Below are 18,768 nucleotides of genomic sequence, written 5' to 3' on the forward strand. Positions count from 1 at the left end.
TGAGGAATTCTTAATCTCAGGAAACAAACTGAGGGTTGCTGGAGTGGTAGGGGGTGGGAGGGATGGGGGCGCTGGGTGATAGACACGGGGGAGGGTATGTGCTATGGTGAGCGCTGTGAATTCTGTAAGACTGTTGAATTACAGACCTGTACCTCTGAAACATATAATACATTATATGTTAAAAAAAAAATGAAGACAGCAGGAAGGGAAAAATGAAGGGGAGTAAATCGGAGGGGGAGCCAAACCATGAGAGATGATGGACTCTGAGAAAGAAACTGAGGGTTCTAGAGGGGCAGGGGTGGGGGGATGGGTTAGCCTGGTGATGGGTGTTAAGGAGGGCACGTACTGAATGGAGCACTGGGTGTTATACACAAACAATGAATCATGGAACACTGCATCAAAAACTAATGATGTGATGTATGGTAATTAACATAATAAAAAAATTTTTTAATTAAGAATACCCAAAGGAAAGAGTGTGATGAGCTGACATAGCTATAACTCCAGAGAATTTCACAAATATAATTGCAAATGAAAGGCATTCCTTTTATTTCTTGAACTCTTTTATATAATACTCTCAAAACAAAGTCTTTGAACTTCTATGGAGAAATTAACATAAAGTCTCAAAGCAGCCAGAAAATTGGGGAATGTCAAGTCGAAAGGAAACATTTTGATCCATGTATGTAAGAAACCCATATTGGATGTACTTATACATCCCTTAAGAGTGATTTGTGTAGCTAATTTTTTTCCTGCTGTGGAAATCAGTGTATTTTTTACAATAAAAATGATTATACTGCCCTGAATTTCACATTTGAACAAACAGATTACATTATAATCATATTGACTACATAGCGATTAGATGTTCTCAGGAACAACTCTTCTCTTTCCAAAATAGTACAGTATCTTTAAATTATTACCTTTTTGCTTAGCTAGGTTAGTGGATAACTGAAAATCAAAAATAAATATTGACCAGTAACTTATATCTTAGTGAAACTGTTTGTCTATCTCATTGGGGATGTATGTTCTAGAAAAGAAAAATGTTTCTTTTTTCCAAAAGAAGTTAACATATAATGTTATATCTTTATAAAAGCTCTCTATGTGATACTTGAGTTTGAATTTCTAATCATTTTAAATCATAAATAATCACTAAAATTATCTAGAAAAGGAATACATTAGATATGAACTAAGACAATGGCTACTAACAAGCCTTGAGGAGTTGCTGAGCATTTGAAATGTGGCTAGTGAAGCTAAGGAACCAAATATTTTATTTTACTTTAATGAATTAAAATTTAAATTGAAAAACTAAAGAAGTAATAATTTTTCATATTGATGACAAGTTGATATGATAATATTTTGGACATAACTGAATTAAATATTAAAATTAATTTTAAACTTTTTAAAAATTACATACGTGGCTCACATCATATTTTTGTTGGACAGCTCTGCTTTAGAATGATACTTGGTTTAGTTATGTAGGCTTCATTCTAGACTGTTATTTGTAAGATTGCTACTTTATTCTAAAGGTCTTCCATGAACTTTGCTTCCTGGCAGAAGTTATTAAAAACAAAATTCAAGTTGCTTTAATTTACTAAGGATCAGGAATCAAATGACAATCTACTCCAAAAATCTATAAATTATTGACTTTGTTTAAATATATATATACACAAAGTTTATAAACAAAGTTTTTGCACATTTGTATAAATATATTGAGATATATATATAGAAACTTGTCCCACAGGTTTGCTAATAGTCTTTCTCAAATCACTGACTGATCATCTGATTCTTAAACTAGTTTTGGCAGAAGAGGACTAAAGAGAATCATTGTCAGAATGTCCATATTTATAAATAAACCTCACAAAATCAGATACTTTAGGTTGATTTGTGTCAAACTCATGCACAGATTTTTAAATTGGGGGCAATGGGATTTTGACCAAAACACTAAAAACAAACTATTTTCCATAGTTCCAAACTTTAAAAAAGTAGTCCTTTAAAAAAAAGTTTTAACATTTTATGTTTTGACTTGAATACCAAATGGAAAAAAAAAGTAAAATAATATTCCATAAAACAACTATAATGGAGACATTTAGAATTGATGAACTTGAATCTATGAAAAGCCTCATTAATTTGACACTTTTATTGGTAATAAGACACCTTACTTGTATTAACTCAGTGGCTATCTACTCTAAGTCAAGCACTAAGACAGTACTGTCACATACACTATTATCTACTCTTTACATCAGTTGAGGAGGTAGGTATCGTTTTTAGCACATTACATTGCCAGAGCATTAAATCATGAAAACCACTTTCCTAGGGTCACATGACAACTAAGTGAAGAAGCAGAGACTGAAACTCAATTCTGCCTGGCCTGAGAGCTCATGCAAACTCCAGCGAGGCATTTTATTACCTTCATCAACTTCGGTGACTGCAAGCAAGCAGCTTGTCAGAGGAAAAAAGGTTCTCATTCTTCAAGATGTCCACAAAATATTGTTCATTTTTCTACTGTAGCATTTGTTGAGTTGTGTTATAATTTATCTGTTTCCTCCCACTAGATCTTTGTTCCTTGAGGAACTCAATAAGTGTTCCATTGTAGTTCGATTAATGAAGGGATAAATGAATGGATGGTGAGTAAATGGGTGAATGAGACTGTGCAAAGCAATCTTGACACAATCTAGGCATGCTTTCTGTGTTCAGCCTGAGCTTTACTCAAGCCTAGCCCATCTCCTTTCAAGTAATATAATTCCAGAGCTAAGTCTCCTAAAAGTACAAGTGCCTATATATGTATATTCTTAGTGGTATATAAAACTAACTCCCTCCAGCTCTTATATCTCTGTACCTCTCCCTGTCTCTTTATCTCTTGGTCTCCCTCTCTCTCTCAATCCTGGCATGCTGTCAGCTTTAATATTTAATAAAAGAAAACAAACATGGTTATGGAAATATATCTCCTAAAACCACATAAACCGGCACACATACGAAAATGTAAAGTGAGAAGGGCCTGACTTAATTTTGTGCTTTTACTTGAATTCTGAAATAGAACTTATTTATATCAGTAGGCAAATTCTTGCTCAGTATTTTGATATTCACTTTATCTTTATAATTCGACTGATGGTTACAATTTACTAAGCTGCCAAAGACACTTCAGATAGAAAAAAATGTGTACTGGAAAAACAGAAGCATGTGAACTTTTACAGTAAATGTCGCTCCTGGAATTAAAGAAAGAAAAAAAAACTGTAACCTCAGAGTTACAGTGATAATTGTGTTAAAAAAATAAATTCCTTAAAAGCAAGATAAAATAAGAATGAACAGAAATCTTATCAGTCAAGGGAGTAATAAAACAGAGATTATTATCCTGTCTCTTCTAAATACAAGACAATGTGGGAGTGACACTGAAATAAACTGAACCTTTAAACCCTGAAAGGAGTTGGAGAAAAATGAGGTCCCTATCCAAAACCTAATGGGAAAATGCTCATCAAACAAGGGGTCAGAGGACTACGAAGGCTAATCTCAGAGCAGGCCCTCACCCATGCCTTATTATTTCTCTCCTAGTCAATTCATACAATTCTTCTAGTCTCATCATCCATTTTCACTGAACTACTGTTTATCCCAGTTGTTTCCCAGATAAGCCTAACTCCAAGCAATGAAAAAATGAAACTTTTTTGGTAGGCTCATGCCTAAGTCCAATATAAGTATTAGTGGCCTTATAATACTTACCCTTATTCTAACATAATTATAACCTACTAAGCCTTGCTTCAAAGTCAGACTGTATTTTTCCTTAGTGTGAACACCCACTGTTCAAATGTCTTATTTGTGTCATTCGTCCTTTACCTATAAAATTTAGGAATGAAACTCAGTCTTGAGCTGAACAAAAGTTTATAACTCTCAGTTCTCTTTCTTAAAACACAATTGTGTGATTCTATGACCAAGAAAACAGAAGGTACATGTGGAAATCATTACATTGCATTGAACCTAAAATAAAGTTGCATCCAAGCAAGTATAAATCAGAATGACTATAGAATCCTAATGCATTAGTGACATTTGGTCTTCATCACTTATAGAAAATATGGCAGGGATATACTGAGGGATAATCGGAGTATTTCTTTTTTTTTTTAAGATTTTATTTATTTATCTGAGAGAGAACAAGTAAGGGGGAAGGGCAGAGGGAGAGGGAGAAGCAAGCTCCCTGCTGAGCAGGGAGCCCGATGCAGGGCTGAATCCCAGGACCCTGAGATCATGACCCGAGCCGAAGGCAGAAGCTTATCCGGCTGAGCCACCCAGGTACCCATTCACAGTATTTCAGAGCCCAAACTTCAAATCTCTCTAACCAAAATAAAAGATATTACATTCCAGGCAGTCCACCATGCTGCCCTTCACTAGTTTGGAGAAGGTGGAATCCAAATCAAGGCATCAAAAAACGGTTCACCTTGCTTTCAGAGATGCATTAAAAGCTAACAATTACAACCATTTCCAGGCTTTCAGATTATCACCTGTCAGTAGTTAAGAGTCTAACTCTTCAACAACTGATCTTTCAATTTGTTAGAACTTTCATGTTTGGTCTTAGGAGGAGATTAGTTTACTTCAATTTAAATAATCATAAAGGATACACTATATACCAGCCACTCAATATCTTGATTAATAAATGAGAAAATGATATGCCTTCATACTACTTAGAGAATTCCTTCCTTTGTCCTTCAAGGATTCTGTACCTCTTTATTGTGACCTTTTCTTTTCCCACCAAATTAAAGGCATTGCCCTGGTCCCTGGTTGGGATTCCTGATCTCTCCTAACACATGGCTTCCTTGTTTGCCCAAAGAGAAAGAGCCAGAAGAGGGCAGGGTTGTGGGCCTAAGGAGGCCCTTGCAGCCACTTATCATCTGCTTATTCAAGGATTAGGCAGGCTTTCTTTCTGTTGTTTTCCTTGGGCTATGACCCTTCTCTGTCTTTCCTTTAGTACTCCTCAGATTCAGCCTGCCCACTAAAATCTCTGTCTTCCATTCCACTCTAACATTCACATATGGATTTTATATACTCCCCAGCACATTTCGTATTATCTTTGTTATTGGGTACTTGAAGGAGATTATAATGTTGTGATTGTGTAATGTGTGTTTTATTTTATGTGTTAAAAATGTATTTATACTGCTTATGTAATTTTAGGTCTTGGCAAAAAAAAATATCAACACGATGCATTTTTTACCAATAAAATCATTATAATTTATGAACATTATAATTTACAGGGAAGTTTGAGATAGATGAATTGTATGGGTTGTTTTAGAGCTAAGAGTCATTAAACAAAACTAGTGAACTAAGATCTAGATTATCTCACAGGAGGAGACTTGTATGTATCAATAGACTAGATAAATGAGGATTTTCAAAAATCAACATGAATATAGAAGGATAGAGACCTGGTTTAAAGTTGATATGAGGAAATCTGACCTACTGAGCTGGTGACTGCACCTGAATTCAATAATATGATATGACTGCCCGGTATCAGCCTCAAACAGCAAGACAGGCTCCAGGACACCGCTCCAGAGGAGGGCCCCATGTATAATCTGGTGATGAAGACCAGTGCTATCAAATCCCTAATTGGGCTTAGTTCATTTCAGATTCTGACATCTGATGGAATAATTGGACAAATAACAAAGTTAATGCCAATACCAAGACTCCACAATTTTTCTGACACTTTTTCAAGGCCTAAGAATAAAGACAGCTTCTTGAGAACTGCTCCTGATCAATTTGGATTGAGAAGAAACTCTTGATTTCCCATACATTCATTTTGCTCAACGTGAGGTTGATAGTTTTCTCTAGGAGTCCTGGCTTTAGATCAAGAAACATTCTCCCAAGGAAAACATTTTGACCTCCATCCTTACCATCACCTAAAAACTGACAAAAATCAGATGCAGTATTTATTATGGGGAATAGAGTTATCCTTTGGTTGGGTAATGAGCATGTATGGGGTGAATCCAGGCATCATGGGTCAGTGAATTCCTCTTCTTAAATGTTATTTTGTCACATGTAACTGCATTATTTACCCTGCAATGACTCCTGTGTTTACCCTTTGGAACATTCCCACATGCACACTTTGAAAAGAAAATGAAGATTTTTATCATCATAATCCATACCCACCTCTTTCTGGTCTATATTCTGCTTTGAAAAAGTAATCTAATAGAATACTCTTCTCTACTCTCTGTCCTTTGAAGTGCACATATAAAAGATTGTTAAGAAATCATCTAGCTTTTTGCTTCTGGATAGGGTATCAGGGTGGATAGCTAGAAAAGAACCAAGCATTTCTACGCAGGGCCATCCATTCTCTTTACTCCCTGAGGACTTAGGATTAATTGTCCCTCAGAGAATTCATATGGTCTAGCAGAAAACTCCAGCAGCAAATCAAAAGTTTTAAAAGGTGCTTCGTTCAAACTCCAAGAAGTTTCAACTCTAACAATAAAAATAATGAAAACATCACCTACAAATACAACTACAGTATGAACACTACCTTTCAATCCCCTAAAGGGCATCTTGTCCTTGTATCTCTCCAAGGTGTTTGTGAGGTGATACTTAAATAAGCTTACCAGAGTAAGTAGTGAGAACATATGCAGAGCAATAGGAACAATTTTTATTCATAATTAACTTTGTCATTTGCTACTCAGTAAATTTAGGTGAGCCAATTACTCAAAGTGATCAGAGGTAGCAGTGAAAGCCAAAATTTTCAAGGAATAAATTCATTTCATTGAGGATGAGACTAGCCCTAGACCTATATCTGTATTTAATTCTCTACACCCCTACTTTGAAATAAAATACAAAGACAAATTCTATAAATAAATGTTAATTTGATAAGATTAATTAGGTTATTTAAATCAATATTTAGAAAGAAAGTAGCAGACTGATAAAAAGGACACCAGCTTTGGCATTAAAAAACCTCCAGTTTTGAGACCAGCTTTGCTCCTTGCCAGTTTGGTGACCTGATGAAGTCTTGTTACCTAATACTCCAAAGCTTGAGTATCCTCATTTGTAAAAAGGAATATTAATATTTGTGTGGGTGTGAATTGAGAGAATAACTTTAAAGTACATGCAAAATCACAAGGCACGTATTCCACAATTACTGGTCATTTATGGCAGAATTACTTGGTGATTATTTCCCTTAAAAACACTCTGGGGTACTACAGGTAGTAATAATAACTAACATTCCTCAAGCCCCTACTTTGGGCCAAACACTGGTTCTACTATTCTTGAAGCTTTTACATGTATTATGAGTTACATGTAATGGACTCCGTATCTCACCTTCTTCCCTTAATTAAATATATGCCATTCCTCCTGTAAAAGTGAATTTATACACTTCTATATATATGCATTTGTAAGAAAGAAAACTTAAATGGAAATAAAAGCTGCTGTCTTCAGTTGAATCATGTCCCATACCAAAAATGTAAATCACATCTTTCATAGTTTCAGTGGGTCTATACCTGCACTTTATGTATAATCCCTTCCCTTTTCTTTTCTAGTCCTTTTATTTTTTTTGCTTTTTCTTAATTTCTTTCTGTTATACATCAGTTTGGTTTTTAAAATGCATATAGATTGTCTTATAAATCTAAAAATAAAAAACATACTTTTACATAGTAACATGATTTAGAATATGAGAAATTAGATAAAGTATATAGAAAATTGTCATCATAAATTGCTCTTCTAAAATCAGCACTATCTTGGGGCGCCTGGGTGGCTCAGTCGTTAAGCGTCTGTCTGCCTTCGGCTCAGGTCATGATCCCAGGGTCCTGGGATTGAGCCCCACTTTGGGGCTCCCTCCTCGATGGGAAGCCTGCTTCTCCCTCTCCCATTCCCCCTGCTTGTGTTCCTGGCTCTTGCTGTGTCTCTCTCTGTCAAATAAGTAAATAAAATCTTTCAAAAAAAAAAATCAGCACTATCTTGTCCTCCTCTAAATCTTGGCCTGTCTGGCCATGGTTTCTCATACTCTCCCCTTTGGCAGTTAATCCTTCACATCAGCTGTTCCTACACTACAGCAAAACATTTTTTTCCCTTACCCTCAGCCTGCAGCAGTTTGCCTATTTCCCTTCTACTTCTGTTAAAGAATTGCAATAATTGGATCTTACCCCCATCTTCTTCATAACTATCTTGTTGCTATGTGATGATGCTGTTGTAATATTTTTACTCTTATTCCTGCTTTTTTTAAGGTCAATTTTACTAATAGACTTTGCAAAGGGAAATTTTTTTTAAAGATTTTATTTATTTATTTATTTATTTATTTATTTATTTATTTAAGATTTTATTTGTTTATTTATTTATTTATTTGACAGAGAGAGACACAGCGAGAGAAGGAACACAAGCAGGGGGAGTGGGAGAGAGAGAAGCAGGCTTCCCGCTGAGCAGGGAGCCCGATGTGGGGCTCGATCCCAGGACCCCGGGATCATGACCTGAGCCGAAGGCAGATGCTCAATGACTGAGCCACCCAGGCGCCCCTGCAAAGGGAAATTAAATTGTGTGTAAAGCTTTTCAGTTTTAGGGACCATCTATATGAAAAAAATGTATTTTTTTACAATAATCCTATTATTGTAAAACTTCCTTTTTCTTTACATTTCAAATGGTTGACTAACTGCTTTTTGTTCTTTAAAACAAAAACATATAGATAGGGGACGCCTGGGTGGCTCAGTTGGTGAAGCATCTGCCTTTGGCTCAAGTCATATTCCCCAGGGTCCTGGAATCAAGTCCTGGGGTCAGGTTTCCTGCTCCGTAGGGAGTCTGTTTCTCCCTCTCTCTCTCTGCCCCTCCCCCCAACACTGCTCCTGCGTGCTCACACCCTCTCTCTCTCATAAATAAATAAAATCTTTAAAAAAAGAACATATAGATAAAAGGCTTAAAAGCATATCACTGCTATACCATTTTCTAAAAATCAAAAAGTTTTATAGTTTCCTATAAAGAATGTGACCTGAGACAGGACTTTGCACTGCATATTTACAGGATACTAATTCCCAAAGCTCTGTGTGATTTGAATACCATTTGTTGACATTTGTCTTCCCTTCTTTTCCCCAGAGAGAAAGCTCAGATACTTTTCAAGTTACTTCCTTGTATTCCAGATGAAAGATGATAAAGAAAAATGAAATTAATATTATAAATTTAATGATTTAAGTTTAGTGATTTTTTTTCTAAGTTTTTCTTGGAAAATTTTAAATTGCTTTTTAAGCAATATCTCTATAAGAAAAATAGCTAAGCCTAGTGTAATGTTAATGGTCAATAATTTACTTAAAACTAAATTTACTTTTCTTGTTTTCAAAATTATTACAAATGCAAAAAATTATTAACTTTAAAAAGATTTTTTAAAAGCTAAGTTAGTTTTAGTAGGATGCAATTTGTTGCTCATGATACCAGTGATTTGCGGGGAGGCACTAAAAATGGTAGAGGGGGACCTGAAGAGGGGTCTGGAAATTATATACAAAACAAAATTTAGTATCTCATACTAAAATTTTATGAAATTTGTAACATTTAGTTTCTAGACTGATTTATGAAATAATACAATATTCTCTAAGCAAACACTGAAGAGAAAACAAAATATATTCTTTAGATTAGGTGTTAAGTGATGATGTCGCCTAGAGTCTTTTCATATTTGATCCTTACTCAAAGAAACTTCTTGCCATTCATTTAAAAAGAAATAATTCACTAGAAACTTCGAATCTTTGAAAGTAGGGAAAAAAAAATAACCTTCCATGGTATCCCCAGTGCCTTTAACAATGTCCAGTGTTGAATAAAGGGCAAAAGTAAATATCTGGTTTCTTCCCAAACTGGCTGTTCTACTTAAGCATCCTCTTGGATCCCAAGACGATGCAAAAATAAACCCCATAAGATGTAGCCAGTCCAGAGAAAACCTCCAGAGAAATGTACAACAGCTTTCATTCCAGGAGAAAAGAAAAGAAAGATTATTTTCTTGAACAGAGATATGATACAACCCTATGGAGTGCCTGTATCAGGCTCAATTCCAGAAGGTGATGCACCAGGACTCTGGGGAGGGCATCAAAGGAGTGTTAAGTCAGGAATCATGATCCTTCACCCTAGAGGCAAATGGAGCATAGAGGATAAGTACACTCCTTGAAGATCCTTCAGAACAAAAGAAAGGGAGAGGCAGGAAATCAGGAAGTGCCCGTGCCAGGTCTCATTGAGAATGTAGGAATTTTCATTCTAGCCAGATATTAAAGAATACAGTTCAGCTGTACTTCTGCATAGAAAAAAAAGTGAATACAGTAAATCCTTTCTTAATATTCTATCAGCTAGAAATCTCCATTCCTTGGCCCTTCTGAATCTCTATGTAATGAAAACTGATAATTAGGTTTAAGTTACCCTTTGTACAATCAAGTAAAGCTTAAATTATATTTGATATAGTTTACTGTTAAATATATATTTTTAAAAGAGGCTACCCTCATATAACATCCATTTATTCAACAGCTATTTAAGTCCACTCTAGTGCATATATCAGTTCATCCCACAGGTGGATCAGAGGCTCAATGAGAGCTACAAGACTCTTGATCACAGGAGCTCATGCATGGCAGAATAAGGCAACATAAAAATTTTAACAACCAGGGCAATACAATTTCTAATTCCTATGATCCATGTAAAGGATAGAAATTTTTATGGAAAAGATTTTTTTCAGAGGATCTGGACATCTAAAGTGGCAAAGAATTTGCTAGATGGAGGGACAGAAAAGTAAATTCTCAGTAAGTATCAAGAAATGACTAAAAAAGAATGAGATGGTATAAGAGAAAGGAAACAGAGGATTATTAGTAGAAAAAAATCATCAGAATAAGCTTATTAAAAGAGAAAAATAGCCAAGGGATAACTATATAAATCTATTTAGATTTCTTATGAAATATAGTTTATTTTAGTGTATAATTTAAAAACTATAGAGATAGGCACAATAAAAGAATCATGACTTAATACATATTTGGAATGCCAAGCTTTGGCTTTTTCACCCTATGCCCCAATTATGCTCATACTATGCACAGTTACAAATCAAGTCATTCGCCCAACAGTGAAACCGAAGTATTAATCTTCAACTCTAATTTGGACTCTGTTGATTTGTATATAGTGGTATATTTAGTCTTTCTTTCATTCATCGAAGAGTGAGCATGTTTTATTTGCCATGCATTTTACTAGGGTAATGATGAATTAAACCAGACATGATTCTTCAATGTGAAATCCCAGCTACTTTGTGATGGAAAGAGGTAGTGAGATATGACCAAGCCTGGAGGACAGGGCAGGATCTCTGAGGAAACGGTATTTAAGATTAGACTTTGAATACTGGATTTCAAACTAGGTTAAGGGAACATGGAAGTGAAGACAGGATGAAGGACAGGAACTTCCTATCCAAGGAGAAGAGCATGTGCAAAAATGCCACCAGGAGATGGGTGAGGATACACATATGGGAAGGCTCTATGTAAGGCCCTAAGACAGAGCCCAAGCCCAGAGGAGAGAGTGGCTCTATACAGGGCTGAAACAGAGACAGATCTCACATCACTCAAAATCTTGGGAAGAATTTGATGAGGTGGGGATGACTGCAGAGGATATTAGGGGGAAATGTTCAGAGATGTATTTTGAGATCATTTTGTTTGCAGAATAGAGAATAGCCTAGAAAATAAAAGCAAGAGTAAATGCAGGAAAATCACTTAGAAGCTTTTTTGATTTGTTTAGACTAAAGATATAGTAATTGGAGCTAAGGTAGTACCAACAGAAATAGAGAGAAGTCAATTGATATGAAAAATATTTAGAAAGTTAAAAACGAAGACTTGATGGTTTGGATGCTGGGGGGAAAGGGAGAAGTATATTAAGGATGATTCAGATTTTTTGGTAGTATAACCAAAATATTATAGGCATCATTCACAAAGATAACAAATAGAGGACAAAGAGCAAGGATTTAGGACCAAGGATGGAGCAATGGAAAGGGCATGTGGAGAGAAATGAGCTGCCTAGGAAGCTGAGGAAAAGTGGGAAGAAAATGAGAGTGTAGGGAAGAGTGTATTTGTCAAAGACAACAAAGATGTCCATCTAATATGCTGATGACTGAAATGTTTCCACTGCATTTAACAAGACAGAGATCACATGTCACCAGCTAGAGCTACTTAGATGGTGTGGGGCTGTGGGGACTAGAGTGACATAGATGGAGGAGTGAATAGGGGAGGTGGGTGTGAGGAAATGATGGTGGTGAATACAGACAACTTTCTTGACATTGAAGGAACTAAGAAGGATAAAAGTTGTTATTTATAAGAGGAGTTGAGAAAAATAGAGATTTATTGTTTATTTTGTTTTGCTTTTTATGGTTTGGTTTATTGGGATTTGTTTGTTTTTTGGAGAGACTAGGACATATTTAAGAATAAATGGGAACTTTTAAGCAGCTGAGAGAAACGGCTTGAGAGTGCTAGGTTCCTGAGAAAGCCAAAGAGTTTAGATCAAGTAAAGAATGAGAATAGGATGGGTACTGGATGTCAGTGGATTTGAGGTATGAGGAAAAGAGGGCTGCCATTTTTATGTGTCTGTGTTTGAAACAGTAAGTGAGGTCACTTGTTCAGAGTAGATAACTCACTGAAATAACCAGTAGTAAAAGGGTGAGGGGATGGAGATTTAAAAAGAATAGACAAGATCTATAATTGTCATTGTGAGAAATAGGAGATTTATTTATTTTTTTTAAAGATTTTATTTATTTTGACAGAGAGAGAGAGAGAGAGCGATCATAAGCAGGGGGAAGGGCAGAGGCAGAGGAAGAAGCAGCTCCCTGCTGACCAAGGAGCCCAGGACCCTGGGATCATGACCTGAGCCAAAGGCAGACACTTAACGAACTGAGGCACCCAGGTGTCCTGAAATGGGAGATTTAATTGACCAAAGAAATACAGTAAGATCATGGGAGTATTGAGAGTCCAGTGGAGATAGGTGGGTTTGTATTTACAGTGGAATCAATGTGCTCTGTTGTGAGACTTCAACAGCACTTGACCACTGGTGGATAGGCATGAATAATGCAGATAATTGGGGTCAGAGAGGAAACAGAACAGAAAAGCAATGGACAAGAAAAAAAAAGCTATGTTTTTGAAATGATAGGACTCTGGGCTAGACTGGAGGAAAGTAAAAAAAGGAGAGATCTGATTGCCTGGGAGACAGGACAGGGGTTAATGAGGGTGAAGGAGCAGTTGTAAGCAATTGCATCAACAAGCTTGGTAGACAGACGGTTGCTGTTCAAGGTTCAAATGCTTGAATTAGTGATTTGAGTAGTAGAATGGATTGGTGATGATAAGGTCCAGAGGATGTGTGTGGGAATGGAAGACTGAGATAAAGTAAAGAACAGGTTATTGAAGATGACTAGCAGGTCAAGGAACTGAGGGGAGAAGGTTCTGACAGGTCATTCCCATAAATACTGAGGTCCCTGGGATAGTGGCAGCCCTGAAAGGGAAAGGTAGCCAAAGATCCAGGTACCAATAGCTTAGTTGAATGATGAGGAGTGGTCAAAAGTTCTGGAAATGACTACAGCAGAGACCATCTATGGAGGATAGCATAGTGAAGCAGCCTCAAAGAGCAAGTTTTTTTTGTTTTAATGAGTGGATTAAGCAATAATAATCTCAAAGCAGCACTAAGGAGAAAGTACATACTAACCCTATCTCCAAGTCCTGTTTTTCAGAATAACAGTTAAACCAATGTTATTCTTCTTCTCTAATAACCAAATTATACTTATGGTCAAAAATTTTATACAGTTGATTTATAGCATAGAATATCAAAATTATTTTAATGATACCATTTCTGTTTTGGGGAAAGAATTAACTGTTCCTTATGATTCTCAATGAAGGGACTCAGCGAGAGCTGGGTTCAGTAAACTTTTTCTGTAGAGGGTCATATAGGAAATATCTTAGGCTATGAGGGCCAAATAGTCTGTCAAACTACTTTTATCTGCTATTGTTAAAGCAACCATAGATGATGCATAAATGAAGATGAACCCAAACTGCCCCACTCCCATATCTATTGTTCAATTTATTCAACACTCAAGAGAAGTGGCAGTGAGAAAGTGAAAAGTGAGAAAAAGAGGTGGTATTGGAATTTAAAACCCAACAATTATTTCTATCAGATTTAAAAATAAAGGAAATCAGACAAAAGTTCATGATTTTCCTTTCCCCTAAAACAAATTGAAAAATTGAAAGCAAGCACTTACCTGAACATAAAGTTCTCTGAGTTCATACTGAAATTTCTTGGGATCTGTGGTAATTGTCACTGGGCCAATTTCTATGAAGATAAAAATGACACAGGTGAATAAATTGTAATCAACAGCATTAAAGACTTTACTGTGTTTGCAAATGTCTTTTCATTTGGCACTACATGGTTATTTACTAATAAGAAATATATAGCCAGCAAAACAACAGTTTCTCAGTTTATAGCTACCAAAGAATAACTTAAAATTTGCTGGAAATCATGCTTATGCAGAGTGAATGTTTAGCCTTGGGAAATGCAAAGGGGCAGTCAAAAATGTCATAAGACAAAGAGTCAGGAGACCCCAGATTCGGTCCCTTTTTACTCTCACTGGTCAGTGAATATTTATTGAATACCTACTTTGTTGCTAGACTCAAAATTAATCACTTACCCAGCCTATAATTCTGTTTTCTCAACTATACATTGTAAATTTGTTGGCAAGTTTTCTGTAAGTCCAAATTAGTTGAAAAAAAAATTTAACATTAAACAACATAAAAGTGAATGAACATTAATGCCACAGTGTTTTTAAGAACTTGCAGAAGCACTGAAATGAGGACATTAAAAGTTCAGGAAATAGTCTGCCTATCACTTCCTTCCCCCAGCTGGGGTTGCTGTCCATCACTATCACCATTCTCCTTAGCTGACTTTGACCACCATAATTACCTGACTATCCTGATGTACTGCACAAACCACCACTCCAAATGGGAACAAGTGGGGCCACTGCATTCCTTGGAAAATCAGGACCTTAGTAAGTCAGGTGAAGAGAAAGAGCCCAGATACCAGGGTGGGTAAATTTGGCAATATTATTTTTATAGGATACAGTATGTCTATGGTAAACATTTTAATCCACAAAGATCATTTTCTTAAAAAAAAAAACCATCCACGTTTAAAATAGACAAGTAGAAAGTGGCCTTTACAGGAATCAATTACTTTCTTAAGAAACATTCATATATTTAAGGAATATAGTATTAAAATTCATCAGAGTATCACATGCACAGACATATCATCCTAAATTCCCAGGGTGGATGAAAAGTTTTCTACTTTATCTAATGAAGATACAGGCAGCATTCAAAATGATAATATGCAACTACAATACAAAATTATAAAAATATTTAATACTGAGTTTTTATAAGACATTTTCTAGGTTCAAAGGCACTGCTAGACAAAAGACTTTATGACTTCAAAGGATAATAATTAATTAGTCAGGCCTTCTATAACATGCTAAATATAATACAAAAACAGACTGTAGGATTTTAGAAATAAATGAGGTAAATTGGAAAGGAAGCACAATTTGTCTGCCACAACCCATGTAATTTTTCTTAAAAATCACATGAAAACTATGCCTGCATTCTTCATCACAGATTAGACACCTTGCAGTATGCAAAAGGAATGGAGAGGCAACTGAAAGAACCGTGTGAAAATGCAAACATCTGCATTCCATACCAAGCAGAACAGTTATTAGTTATGTGAAAGTCTTGTCCCAAGTATATGGAAAATCAGAGAAGCCTACTCCCTCAAGACTAAACAAAGGCATACTTTGCAAAGGAATGCAAAATAGCAAAGAATATGCCAGACAGTTACACCCTGACATATAAATTGTCAGCAGCATTGTCAAGCCAAACTTCTATGTTCCTACATGGCATAATACTGAAATAACTCTATAATTCAAAGCTCAAGAATCAGAAAGAAATACAAAGAATACTAGAGGAAAGCAATTACATAAGACTAAAAAGGACACACATAGAAGAATATTCCCTATAATAAGAATTTTAAAAATAGCCCTGGATATATGCCTGTTCTTCAAGAGTGGAGATCAAGGACTGCTATTAAAATAAGAGAACTGATTAGACTTCATTTATATCCATAGACTCAAATACCCATTTGTTTTCAACAAAGATAGGAAATCCCTCCTGAAGCTCATTAATAAGCATTTTTGTAAACTACATTGGACAGCTGAGATAAATCTTTTTATCAGTTATGAGAAATACGCAGGAGAGGTGAGGGCTTGCTGAACTGCCATATCCCTCCAGCTGCAACCATCCTTTCCAATTCTTTTGAATTGAATGATATGACTATTTGACAAAATCACCCTCCTCCCTTTCAGGACTTGCTTCCATTCCAGTCTTTCTCTTCACTTAATACAGCCCTGTGCCAGTTGTGTTATGAGCAATTTCCTCTTCTCTTCCTTTTTGCTCATGTTGGTTTCATCCCCTGCCAAGCCTTTGATGACATCCAGCAGGTACAACTTTGTCCTCTCTTCCGGCCTGAACATGGTCCTCTATTGCTTACAGAATTAAATGAGAACTCTCCAAGGCATTCCAAGTCTCTCTTCTATTAATCCAGTTTTCTAACTTTGTCAACATCCCTTAGCATGAGGCTACTGTGCTTCCTCACTACCCCCATGGCCATCCCCACTGTCTTTCATTTGCCCATATGCTGCTCATCCTAGCCTGACTTAAGTCCTACTCCTTGAATGTTTTGACTTTTCTCCAATTTGCTTTAATGTCGTTTTGATAATATTTGTACAATAAAGACATGGGGAAAATGAAGATGAACAGCATTCAATAGAATGCAGAGATCATCTCCACCTTATTCAGTTAATTTTATCTTATTGCTTACAAAGAAAACCCAACAAAAAAAAATCAATTAACCATCAATCTCCAAATAGAAGCACTGAGCTAGAAGGACATTAAAGATATTTGGTTCAATTTCTTTACCCACAGACAAGAAAACTTGAGGTCCAGTGAAGATGAAATTGAAAACTTTGATGGTGGAAAAAAAAAGTTAAGCTATTTGAAAACATTTTCTACACAGAGCAACATGTGCAGCTCACTAATACTTCTTCTTTTCCAAGATCTCCAGTCTGTTGATGACTATATTACTACTGACTTTCTCCTCCTTTCCTCTGGACCACAGGCAAGATAGGCTATGTTCGAATGCCTAATCTGATGCACACAACATCCAGAATTCTTTATTGTTGCATGCCTGGATATTATCTTTAATAGAACAAGGAACAATAAAGAAAAAAAAGAATAAAGGTTAAAGTTTAAGCCCAAGCCTTTGGATCCTCTATTTCTTGCTCTTTTCATTACATCATGGAGCCTCTACGCTATAGCTAAACACCACGTGACATGATCAATATGACACTGATTAGCCAACCAAGAAAGTTTTCAGTTTTCCCTATTAACCAAATGTTTTGTTCGTTACTTCAACTAAGTTATTAATATATAATCAATAGGTAACATTTTCCACATACAGCTTAACTTAAAAAAAAAAGAAAGACACAGGGCGTCTAGGTGGCTCAGTTAGTTGAGCGTTGGACTCTTGGTTTCAGCTCAGGACATGATCTCAGGGTCCTGATCCAGCCCTGCATCGGGCTCCATGCTCAGCACAGAGTCTGCTTGAGATTTTCTCTCTCCCTCTTCCTCTGCCCCTCCCCCTGCTTGCACATGCACTCCCTCTCTCAATAAATAAATAAATAAAATATTAAGAAAAAAGAAACATTAGGGCAACATGTATTGTTACAAATATAAGAAATATGTCATGCTTCAGAAGACCACTTTTGATTTAAAAAAAAAAAGTGTCCAAAACTCCAAGGCAGTCTCCTCTTTTCATTTTGTTATTTCTCGTTTCCTAGGGACTTATCAGATGGGTTGGATTTATTTCCAGCATCTCAGCCATTGTTCTCTTAATCTCAGTTGTTGGGTTGTATTTGAGAAAATAATGGAAAGAACTTCACAATGTAATATTTTCTTTCACTGCTTCACTTGGCAAGATCGATATCCAGTTTCTCACTTCCTTTTTCCTTTCCACTAACAGATTTCTGCTCCTTACAGTTTTTTTTCCTCAAAGAGCTTCTTGATAATACGAGGAATAGAAAGTGCTGCTTGCTGGGATTTAAACACTGTCTGTACATGATTTGATAATGGTGTTCACAATTTCTTTGGTTTTAAAAAATATATAGTTCTTGGTTTTATATTTATAGTTACACGTAAATACGTGGAAAGTTAAAATGAGAACCCCTAGCTGCATTATAAACTAAACAATATTTGCAGAGCATTATAGAAGAATCAAACATATATATAAATCACAGGGCTTGTCACAATGGAAATTGTTGAAAACTACAGCGAGCTATGAAAAATTAGAAAGTCTATATAGTGCCTGAAAAGAGCCAAGTAATACAGAAAGGGATAGCAAACTTTCTCAATGTCCAGAGAGAAAAGAGACCCCTGAACTCTAGGGAAACACACAGTGAAGGCATCAAGGAGGAGATGAGGAAGGAGTTAGGACTTGAAGAGAGCACCAGATTAACAGAGCCTGGCATTAGAGCAGAGAAATTCCAGGCACTGGGACATGGGCTGCTCAAAATCCCTTCCATGAACTGAATCTCAACATGTTCCATGCTCTAAAAATTCTACTCTTGGTCAATTAAACACAAATCAATTAAGATGTCTTCTATGTGCAAAGTTGCTAGCAAATAGACATGTTCAAAGCACTGAAGTTATCTAAATGAAAACTAATAAATTTTGTTTCCTGCTTTGGGATGCTACAGAAAAGCAGATTAGT

The 18,768-nt window shown here is 36.0% G+C and overlaps 1 protein-coding gene across 1 annotated transcript in view; it reads right to left on the minus strand.

The window, feature by feature from the left end:
* The window catches only part of HMCN1 (hemicentin 1), a 489,046-nt gene that overhangs the window by 346,334 nt on the left and 123,944 nt on the right, over window positions 1-18,768 (minus strand). Inside the window, exon 2 of the mRNA XM_025877925.2 lies at window positions 14,168-14,238. Coding sequence (XP_025733710.1) covers window positions 14,168-14,238 — 71 coding nt within the window. The remainder of the gene's footprint in view (window positions 1-14,167; window positions 14,239-18,768) is intronic.

Source organism: Callorhinus ursinus, unplaced genomic scaffold, assembly GCF_003265705.2.
Source record: "Callorhinus ursinus isolate GAN/ISIS: 27379988/994484 unplaced genomic scaffold, GSC_fseal_2.0 scaffold13, whole genome shotgun sequence".
Classification (NCBI taxonomy): Eukaryota; Metazoa; Chordata; class Mammalia; order Carnivora; family Otariidae; genus Callorhinus; species Callorhinus ursinus.